At 49.5% G+C, this 11,193-nt stretch overlaps 1 protein-coding gene across 2 annotated transcripts in view; it reads left to right on the forward strand.

Moving 5' to 3' along the window:
* Window positions 1–901: 901 nt before the first annotated feature.
* LOC143008462 (runt-related transcription factor 2-like) overlaps window positions 902–11,193 on the forward strand; it is a 24,109-nt gene continuing 13,817 nt past the window's right edge. For both annotated transcript variants that reach the window (XM_076160239.1, XM_076160240.1), the window contains exons 1-3: window positions 902–1,698; window positions 3,043–3,199; window positions 6,000–6,104. In XM_076160239.1, coding sequence (XP_076016354.1) covers window positions 1,423–1,698; window positions 3,043–3,199; window positions 6,000–6,104 — 538 coding nt within the window. In that variant the 5' untranslated portion in view covers window positions 902–1,422. The remainder of the gene's footprint in view (window positions 1,699–3,042; window positions 3,200–5,999; window positions 6,105–11,193) is intronic.

Below are 11,193 nucleotides of genomic sequence, written 5' to 3' on the forward strand. Positions count from 1 at the left end.
ACCTTCACTTCTCGCTCCAGTCATTTGTCACATGGGCCGACCAGCGTGAGATTAAGTAGAGCACCTGCACACCTGCACGGCAGCTCTGTGCCGCCGGAGTGAAACTCTACCCCCCGCGCCTCCACCTGAGTCTCCGCTCTCCGGTGACTCACTCGCTCCTCACCCAGGGTGGAACTCGGTTCTCGTCGCCCGGCTCGGAGCCTGCGAGGCGGACATTAAGTCGGGACGCGGCGGTAACTCAACACTGTCTGACGGGCCTGACGCGTGTCAATGACTGGGGAGTGACCGCAGGCTCCTCGGCCCGGGAGCGCACGGAGAGTCCCGGGGAGCGGGAACATGTCGGTACGTACGGCAGCGGCGGCGATAAGGAAGTGTTACCGTGCGCCAAACGCCGTCCCTTGAGTGTGTGTGAGAGTGTGTGTGTATGTGTGTGTGTGTGTTGCGGACGCACAGACGTTACGCGGGGACATGTCCGGCGCTCCGTGCAGGCGTGATCGATCATGGCGGAGGGACTGGATCTGACTCCAGACACCACGTGTGTGAGTCGCATCAGCGCGGTAATTGCCGGGCAGCGAGCTCCTCTATATAAACCACAAAACGCCGGAGCTCGGGGAGCTTCGGCCTCCGAACACTAACCGCATTTACGGCTCCAGACTCGGGGCTCGTTTTTCCGCCTCCTTCATCTCGCCGCCGATCGTTTTTTTCCCCTCTCACACCTCCACTCCGGCTTCTTCTTTTTTTAACCCTATGATGCGCAGTAACGCGGCGGCGATCGCGCCTCGATCCGTCCGGTTTCCCCCGGCGGCGCGTTTATAAATAGCTCTGATCGGTATTGTTAAACGCTTATTCATCAGACTTTGAACACTTTGATGTGTCCACAGCCCGCGGGGCGTTCAGGGAGCTTTTCACTTTGGCACAAAGACTTCAATGACGCACCTGGAGCAGCTTTGACTTCACTAAAGCGCACAGACAAAAACTTTGTGAGCATCTGGGTTCACAGTTGTGCTTCTTTCTTTCTTTCTTTTTGCATCTATACAGACTTTTACGCGCTGGGACGTTTGTTTGAAGCTATTTTGTACCCGTGCGTTCCGGTGCGAGGACGAGTAGGAAGAAGAAGAAGAAGAAAAAGAAGACGAAGAAGAAGAAGAAAGAGCTCAGCGTCATTAAAAACATCATCGAGTTTAAGGGGTGTTTTTTTTCTTGCCGGAGCAGAATGTTTTATGTCGCTTGAAGGCGCCCACCAAAGTTTGTAGTGGAGAGAAACGCGGTGTGTGTGCGCTCAGAGTCCCAGTTTCCATTGGCACGGCGAGCAGCGGCGCACAGAGAGAAAGAGAGAGAGAAGGAGGGAAAGAGAGGAAGAAAGAGGGGGAGAGAGGAGCCGGAGAGCCTTTGGGTGCCTGTTTGATAATCCGGGCTGTTGTGATGCGAATTCCCGTAGATCCCAGCGCCAGCCGGAGGTTCAGTCCGCCGTCCAGCAGCCTCCAGCCGGTCCCGGGGAAGATGAACGATGTGAGCTCCCCGGGCGCGCAGCCGGACGCGGCGGCGGTGCCCAGACTGCGTCCCCACGAGAACCGCAGCATGGCCGAGATCATCGCCGACCACCCGGCCGAGCTGGTCCGCACCGACAGCCCCAACTTCCTCTGCTCGGTGCTGCCCTCCCACTGGCGCTGCAACAAGACGCTGCCGGTCGCGTTCAAGGTAAGAACCGACTGTCAACGGAGAGGTAGAACGTGACAGAGCTGATCGGTGATTAGAGGGAAGAATCGATACATGTTTTGTTTTTTTGGCAATGTTTTATTTGATCGATCGATCAGGCTGAAAGTGCTGATCCTTCACTTTCACGACAGACTGGATATTTTGTTTTGTTTTTTTATGTTGGATTTATTTATTTTTAGTTTTAACCCAATTTTAATTATAACCAATGTCATCTGGTTCGTGATCCTAATTTAATGTTTTAAATAAATCAGATACATTTAAGAAAAAAAAATGAGCATGTCCAATTATTTTTTTAAAATTCCAGAGAAAATTGTTGAATATTTGGAGGAACGTATGGAGATGAAATCACACCTTCATCATGTAGCAAAACAAGAATAACTCTGACTATGATTGTACTAAACCACAAACTACTCCACTAAATTATGTCATTATAATTATTCTGCTCATGGCAAATATTTTAATTAGTGAAACTGATAAGACAAAACATTATAATTACATTGTGGCTCATAAGAAACACTTAAATAATTAGACAGAATCAATTGATAAGCAGGGATGCAGATACATAAATATCCTCCACATGTAACAAAGATCAATGGTTGTTTACATGTTTGTACATTTTTAGGCCTTGGAGGCATTTTTGTAAGCTTTGACTAATTTTTACTCCCGTGATAATTTACAGGAAAGGGCCCATATTTACATGACAGATATTATTTAAAGGGAAGATCAAAGGCACCAAAATGAAAACTTTGTAGCTTTGGTCTTGGCTTCGAATCAAATGTGCCACTTTTTAATATGTATGTGCTATTTAAGTGTTATTACTACAGCTCTGTAATTACTTCAGCTTTGTAGGTCGACTGTGTCCTTTTATCTGCATCCAGCCATCTAAATTATAACACAAGGCCTGGCTGCTTTTATTTTAAAGACTTAATTTGATAAGTGATCCCAATCACATTTATCATAATATCAGGCATGGCTGCTTCAGGAGGGGAGATTATGAAATGAAATCCATTTATCAGCCTAAATTGGAAGCAGTTCTAGCAGGCTGGCATGATGTAACACAAGTCAGCCAGATAAGCTTGATGATTTGTATCAACTGAATTTTAGAATGAAAGTTTTCAGTTTTGATTGCACACAGTTGTTGGCTTCAAAACTGTGCAGACTTGAGGAACCAGTCCTAATTTGTTTCTCTCTGTAGCGTTGGATGGGATGAGAGCATGGGGTGCAATATCATATTTTCAGATCTTGTGACAGGACAATATCTGAATTTCTCAAGTAGTTTCGGTGTTTTCTCCCCTCTTACCTTTGACACCTCTGCGTCCCCTGCAGGTGGTGGCCCTGGGAGACATAACCGACGGCACGGTCGTCACGGTAATGGCAGGGAACGACGAGAACTACTCCGCCGAGCTGCGCAACGCCTCGGGCGTGATGAAGAACCAAGTGGCACGCTTCAATGACCTTCGCTTCGTGGGCCGCAGTGGCAGAGGTGAGAGCTGAACCACTCTGAGGTCCGTCACTGCCTTACCCCTCAGTGGGAGCGATTAGGCTCAGTGGTGTGGATTAGTGGTCACATTTCCTACGTGGCAACCACATAATGATCTCTGTAACTCCAGACTCAGATCCCCCAACACGTCTGAACGCTGATATTGCTTCTTTTTCAAACCCGACGATTTTACATATTCGAAGGATTTTCAGGACAATCCTCACTAAATCACTGACATTTATTGTAAAGAAAGTTCAAGAATTTTTGAGATATTTGGTGTTCATTTTATCGCTTTACCGCTTTCTTTTTTTTTACTGATTTCCTATCTTAAACTAAGGTACAGGTGCCTTGTCACATCAGCTGGCAGGTTGCACAATATGAAGAAAGGAAACGTTGTGTAGATGATAGTGTATATATGCAGGGCGATGTAAGGGAAAATAGAGCCCCAGGAAAATGTGTTTTCAAGGCGTTACCATCATTATAGCAGAGCACAGATCTTACTGGGAGTCTAAGAAGATGAATTCAGCTTTTATGGCGTTCATAACGACCACAGGGGACCTGAAAGGTTCCATTCTTTGGAATACGAAGTTGGAAAGCGAATGCCAAGTATCTCAGAAATGCTCTGAAAAACAGTGTCAGTGACCTAGTTCTAACAAAAATCTCCCCCCGAATCATTAAATAAGACTTTAAAATGCATGTCCTTGATTTGTTTTATGGTCTAATCCAGGTGTGAAACGTCTTTGTTCCATTGAACAAAAAAAAAGGATTCCCACAGGAAAAGCGATCCGTGTCCACCATCGACTCCTGGCTCGCGGTGTAAGACTCAGTCAGCTGAGCATCTGATCTGGTCCAGCATCAGCTCCATAACAAAGCACCCATCTGATAAAACAGAAACGGGCCTCTTTTTTTTCATGATCTCTTTTCCTCCCTATTCATCCCGGGACTTGGTGTTCACCTGACATGACCCGGCTCGGCTCAGGCTTATTAACATGTTGGGTGGTGCTGCGGCCCTGCGGGTGATCGCTCTCTCCACATATCCTCTGGCTGTCTGGGAGCCAGGCAGTGGCAGATTCTTATTGGAGCAAATGGCATTCCCAGAATATTTGGCGAATGCCCGAGTTGCTCTTTGCACGAGCTGCATGTTTTCAAACTAAATCATCTGATTTACCGTTTGACATTTGGCTCTGAGGATGTGTTCTCTCTGCGTCAGCTCGTCACACACGCAGTTTAGTCAAATTCAGCCTCTCACGCCATTGAGGAGACAGTTTCACCAGCATTTATTTTTTATTTTTGAGCATTTGCAGAGAAACTGGCCAAGTAAGACTGTGTGATGAGTTGACACTGATAAGGCTTGTTGACAGCTGCTGCACTGCTGGGCGACTTCAGCTTCGCTCTCTGTAGTCGCTGTCAAAGTAGGAGGAGGAACCAGAGGCAGGAGAGAGGAGGGATGAAGTGTGGAGGAGGCACGGCAAAAGAGTGGTTACCACGGAGACCTTGTGCGTCCACTCACCGTGACACAGAATCTGGTCACAGGAAGTGACATAGGAGCCAGGGCAGATCAGACTGCTAGGTGTCTGTAATGAATACCCTCCTCTGACAGAGATAAGTACAAGCAGAGCAAACTGATAGGATGTTAGATCGTTAATAGTCGTGCACAGAGCGGCGGCTGGCAGTCACAGGTCTGAAATGGTGCCACAGGTTTGATTACGCCGAAGACAGACCAATGTTGGCTCAGTCAGTTTTTGATAGCTTGTCTCGTCCGGTTCATTAGTCGTTGACAGGCTTTTGCGGTTGTTACAGCCGTCGTTTCATTTTCTTTGCATAAGGAGTGAGCGCACATGTCCACCAACTTTGTTTACATTCGACTGATTCATTCATGAGATGTAGCGCCTTGTGAAGAATGAGCCACGCCCATTCGAATTTGGCAGTCAATTACAGCAAAACTGTAAGAAACAACAAAGGGAAAAGTTTTGTCAGGCTCGGTCCATTTGTGACAATTGACCGAAAATTGTAAGAGGAGATACAAAGATGTTTCAGAAAAAGTCAAAATGGTGGAAAAGTTGGTGTTATTGGATGCGGGAATAAACCGCACAGCGTCTGTCCGGGCTGATGACTCAGGTGGAACATAAGGTGTCCCGTGTTATCACAGCTGAGTGTGTGTGAGTCGCCCTCATGCACCTCTGCCCAGGTATGCGGGTCACCTGCTGCGAGTGCGATGCTATCTGCTCTTATCAGCCGTGTTTACACTCAGCCAGACTGGAGCGGAAGAGCGGGTGGGTGAGCGAGTGACGCCACCGGACTCACCCGGACAGCTGTCCCCCCCCGATGACTCGCCGCTCCCGTCCGACCCCCCGCTTCCTGTCTCCCGGGCCCGTCTCCACGGTGACGTGACGCGTCCGCATACCTCGGACGTGAGTGTGGGGCGCTGACTCGGCTGTTGCGCTCTGATTCACAGCGCTCCTCCTGCTCGTGCGTGGAGACGAACCCCCAAGGCAGCAACTGCAGAGGATTATCAAGAAAGGAAGTGACTGTTAAAATGCCTCTCGCCCACTCACACTGGGTGAGACAGTGAGAAACGCTGGATCACAAGAAAGTGGCTCCTTCATCCAAAGCACCTAAATAGAAGCTCTGATTCAGCCAATGTTGTCTGACGTTAATCCTCTTAAGAAGGATTTCTCCCAGTTTGTATTGGCTTATTATGGGATCACAACCACACTTGTGACTGGGCGATAGTTTAGCCATGAATGCGGCTCATTGTGTCTGTGGACCGTCTGTCATTTGATGTTGTTTGATGTCCCCACAGGCAAGAGCTTCACCCTGACAATCACAGTATTCACCAACCCACCACAAGTAGCCACTTACCACCGAGCCATAAAGGTCACCGTCGACGGACCGCGTGAGCCCAGGAGTGAGTACAAACGCACACACACACACTCTCTCTCACACACTCACACACGCAGGGAACGGGAAGACGAAGGCCTGACGTGCCAATGCATCAAACAAACACACTCGGGCTGGTTTGCCTGTAACGAAGCCCGGCGTCACTGGGGGAACAAAAAAGGTTTGAAGGTCTTAATTAGCAATCGACAGGTTTTTAATTAAGTTGACTTCTCAGAAAGCAGCTTAGCGTCCCGTGTGATGGTTTGAGAGAGAAAGAGAGAGAGGGACATAAAAAGTGAGGGAGAATATTCCTGACAGGGTGCGCTGGGTAGCAGAGTGCTAGCATCAGCTCCTTTTAATGGCCCATATAAAAACAACTGAGGAGGAAAAAAAAAACTTTACTATAGTCGTCAGTGCCAACTGGTCTGGCACGCAGCTGTTTCCCAAACCCTCCCTATTCATAAAAAACACAACATCTTCATCTCAGGGCGTCTCAATGAGCAATATCACATCGCAAACAAGCCTCCACCCACACACACACACACACACACACACACTGGCACATATGGCACCAGGACTCACTGAGACACGGAGGAGCCAGGAGACACTGGGACCAGAACCTCCGTCACGCCAACCTGCACGTGGGCCAGGAACTCGCACGCGCAAACGCTCGATATTCGCCGCTCGTCAGCGTGCTTGTTCTCAAACACACTCCTCCTCTTCCTCACTCTCTCCCTCTCTTTCCTCTCTGGCTCTCTCCAGCCATCTTGTTTGATCAAAAGCATTTCCTGTGCATCTGCTGTCCCCCTCCGATGACTTTCAAACAACTCCTGTTGTTTTGGTGGCGAGCAGATGGGAACAGGATCAGAGTGTGTTTAGGGAAAGTCCAAATTTGTCTCAAACAACGTCGCACTCTCGCACTCGTGTCCATAAAAGCCTCGCTGGCACGTGAAGTGAGGTCAAAGTGAGAGTGTGGACAACTTATACAATGTGATGATGTTCAGGAAATGTACGTCTGATGGAGGTCACAGACTGTAAGGCTTGTAAATGGTTGGTCGGGCAATCTGTCCTCTGAATGGAGCATAATGGAACAATGGAAGACAATAGAACAGCCTCTCAAAAAACCTCTAAAAGCTCCTAAATCAACCAAAACACTCCAAAACTACGAAATACAGTCGGAATTTCCTTCAAATTGTCACATCCTGTAAAATCTGAATCTCTCTTTAAGTGACTGAGCGACTCTTAAGCGAGCCCTTAAAGCGACATTATCCTCTGGCACAGTCAGGAGCAGACCCATCATCATCCATCGCTCTTTCCGTCTCGCTATACGTCCGGCTGCTCCGTGTCTCCACTGGCAGAGGAAGCTCTAAAGTGGACCCGGACCCTCCTCCGCACGCCCCGACCTCTCACGACGCTAATTCAGGCAATAAAATCGATGTCATCATATGTAACCCCTTAACTCCTTTGGTTTGTTCTTAAGTGGTCAGAATTGCAGCCCTGTGTGTAATTTAGCCCCCGAAAACTGCAGCCAGAACACGTCTCCCTCTGCGGGGTCATTACGTCGGGGGTCAAAGGGTGGCAAAACACACATGTGCCCTCTCCTCGCCCCGCCTCCAGAACGCCGGCTGTCTCCGCGCCGTGATTCTATCTGTGAACGCTTCATTGACACGTGGGGGGTTTGTTGGCCATTACAGCTCTATTTTGTGTTAAACGAGGGGGTAATTAGGAGGCCTGTGGTACGCCGGGGCGAGGGAGGGGCCGCGTCCACACACACACACAGAGAGGGAGAGAGAGAGGGAGAGAGAGAGAGAACAGTGGGGCTGTCTGAGGCCGACACACACTGGCACTCTGTAGGTCCTTTCCTGTAAAAACACGGCGTGTGTTTACGTGCACGTTAAAGCTTTGATTACGCTGCGATTAAGCCGAGAAATCGATTATTTCCAAACACGGCGTACGCACCGAAACACACGCCAAGAATGCTAATCCATACAAATGGAGGCATGCGTAGCTGCAGCCACAGAGACTGGAGGAACTCGATCCGTGTGTGTGTGTGTGTGTGGATGTGTTCCATGCATTGTGTTGACCGGGTCGATCCTGGAAAACAATAACAAAACAAACAGAGTCATAGTTGGATGAGGTTTGGGTCAGAACCGTCGCCGTGTTTGTGATATTATCGGGGGGAAATCAAGGTCAAAGGTCAAAGTATGAGCCCAGGTCTAATACATGAGGATGATACTTATGAACTATCAATAAAGAACACTACAGTTAATTTCCCCAAGAGTACTTTTATATGATTACAGTCATATGGTGCTTGTAGCTCTTTGACTCCGGTTCATATCAGTTCTTCTTCTTCCTCTCCTCCACGCTTCCCTTCGTGCAGCTTGAGTCTCTTTGATGGTCTCGTCTGCTCGTGGGCGTCGCGTTCAGGAAGGACAAGTTGTGTCGGCGTGTTTGATGAGCCTTATGGCCGCCATATGAGCCCCTACTGACGGATATCGCTTCCACAGCGGCTCCTCGTCCGGTACCAGAGGAGGAGGAGGAGGTGGGGGGGTAGAGGAGAGGCTAAACGTGGGACCACCCGCGTGCCCACGGGCCTCATAGCTCTGAACTCCGTCACTGAGCTTTACTCAATTAATTGCGCGGTGACTTTAAAGCTCTGCGGTGTGATTCTGCCTCCTGGTCTCTACAGCCTTACATCGAGTGTGTGTGGGGGGGGGGGGGGGGGGGGGGTCCCTCTGGCCACCGTGTCATTAGCGGGAGGCTAACTGGGTTTCTGCGGCTCGCATTGTGCCTAATCAGTTGACAGCTCTGGGTTACGCTGTGGTTCGCCGCTGCGCCAACAACTCAGCGAGTGTGTTTGTACATATATGTGTCAGCGTGTGTTTGTGTGTGTGTGTACGGTTGGAAATCTGGTTATGTTCGTCTGGCCATGTGTGTGTGTGAGGATGTGTTATTGGTGCGGTGCTGATTTGGTGCGGAGTTAATAAGGCTCATTAAAGCTCATTTTGGGCTAATAGACAGGGAGGGGCTGCTTAAATATGCTTTTATAGGAGGCTCTGTCTCCTCTCAGCTGCTCCTGATGGCTGCTGAGACAAACTTCCTGAGTGATAATAGCCCAGCCGTAATAACACAACACACACACACACACACACACCACTTTCTGTCCAAACCCACCATTCTCATTATTGTTAATTGGTGACAGACTAACATAGGAGGTGACAAAAACCATTGTGGCGTCACACATATATGGCTGTGGCATATTCCAGTGGTTATGTGTGTGTGTGTGTGTGTGTGGTGGAGGTTAGTGGTCAGGCCGCTCTCGGCGCTCTTGGCATTGGAGCTGATGGGTCGGGGGCTTTGGGGTTGTGTGTGTGTGTGTGTGGGGGGGCCGGAGTCGGGTTCTGCCTGGGTTTTGGTCAGGGTGTTAACAAGCCTGGTGAGGACCCCGGCCCCCCCGAACCCCCCCCTCGCTTACAAGCCTGCAGACAAGATTAGCGGTTCAGGAGACGAGTCTGCCAAGCCAAACTCGTCGGCGACTTGGGTCTCGCGCCGGCGGGAGAAACACTCCATCCCTTCACTTGTTTAACAGCACGGGCAGAACTCGTTTGCCGCTCGAAAGGTCCTGGGTTCCAATCCCATTCCAGTTTATCTCCAAATTGATCCAACTTACCAAAAAATAGACCATATCAGTGACCAAGTCAGGAAGTAAACAATGGCTTAATACGCAGTAGAGCCTGTGTCCCTCTGTCTCTCTACTTGACTCAAGCGGAGACAAATATAACTCAATCATGTTTCCACGCCGGGTAAGCGAGACGCCTTCATTAGCGCGTCTGTCATGACAACACCAAAGGGCAAACCGCCGCCTTCGCCTGGTGTCATGGCGATGCACATGTCGTTACCTGCAGAACGTCGCGGGTTCGGTTTCTTCCCTTCGTGCTTTAGATTCTGATCGTCAGCTTTCGTAGCTTTCCGTGGTCTCGCCTCTCTGTGTGTGTGTGTGTGTGTGTGTGTGTGTGTGTGTTTCTGTGGGATCACGTCTCGTCTGTGATCACTGGATGATAAAAGCAGAACATAGTTTTGTTCGCCGTCCAGGTGGAGGAAAGAAAATAAGAGGGAAGATTTGAGTGTTTGTGTCAGACTCACACCCACACACAGACACACACGTCAATCCGGGCTTTTAACAATGGGAGCCGGACAAATAAAAAGCAAACATCGGGAGGGAAAAAGAATGAAACGGGGGTGTGGGGAGGGGAAAAAGAGAGAAGGAAAGAGGGAGGGAGAGAGAGAGACAGAAAGGGAGAGAGAGAGACAGAGAGGGTGAGAGAGAGGGAGAGAGAGAGGGAGGGAACGGGAGGAAAAGACTCCAGGCTTATCCAGAGGCAGGCAGTCGAATGTCTGATGAAGTTCCATGATGAGGTGCCAAGGCTTTACAAGAGAAAACACAAAATCATTCAGCAGGAGAGAGAGAGAGAAAGGAGAGGGAGAGAGAGAGAGTAAGAGGGAGAGAGAGAGAAAGAAGGAGAGAGTGAGAGAGACGGGATACTAATAAAGACAGAAAGAGAGGGGGAGAGGGAGGGAGAGAGACATAGAGAGAGGGGGAGTCTAATAAAGACGGAGAGAGAGTGAGAGAGAGACAGAGAGGGACAGAGAGAGAGAGAGAGAGACAGAGAGAGAGAGACAGTCTCAGGTTTGGCTCAGGGCTCCAGCTAAACATCTCAGAGGGATTTATTCTCTCCTGTTCTGAATCAAAACACTTTAATGTGAGCACAGAGGTGTGGAGGGAGGCCGCCTGGAAACCACACGCCCGCCAGCCCGTCACCGTGTCTGTGTGTGTGTGTGTGAGCGTGAGGGAGAGAGTGTGTGTGTGTGTGTGTGTGTACGCACGTGTTGGTGCACGCGCACATTAAGTACGCACAATATTGTACAAGTGTGTATTTTGCATTCAATAAATGTATCGCCTATAGGAATGTGTGTGTGTGTGCTTGTGTGTGTGTGTGTCTGTGTGTGTGTGCCCTTCCCCGGCCTGGCTTGCTTCCTCCGGGCTGGAACGCATAGACCACACAGACGGCTGGCAGCGCTCCACCACAGCCTGGCTCCCTCTCTCTCTCTCTCTCCTC

This window comes from Genypterus blacodes, unplaced genomic scaffold (assembly GCF_046128005.1).
Source record: "Genypterus blacodes isolate CSIRO-AG114 ecotype Tasmania unplaced genomic scaffold, CSIRO-AGI_Gbla_v1 ptg000104l_1, whole genome shotgun sequence".
NCBI classification, from domain to species: Eukaryota; Metazoa; Chordata; class Actinopteri; order Ophidiiformes; family Ophidiidae; genus Genypterus; species Genypterus blacodes.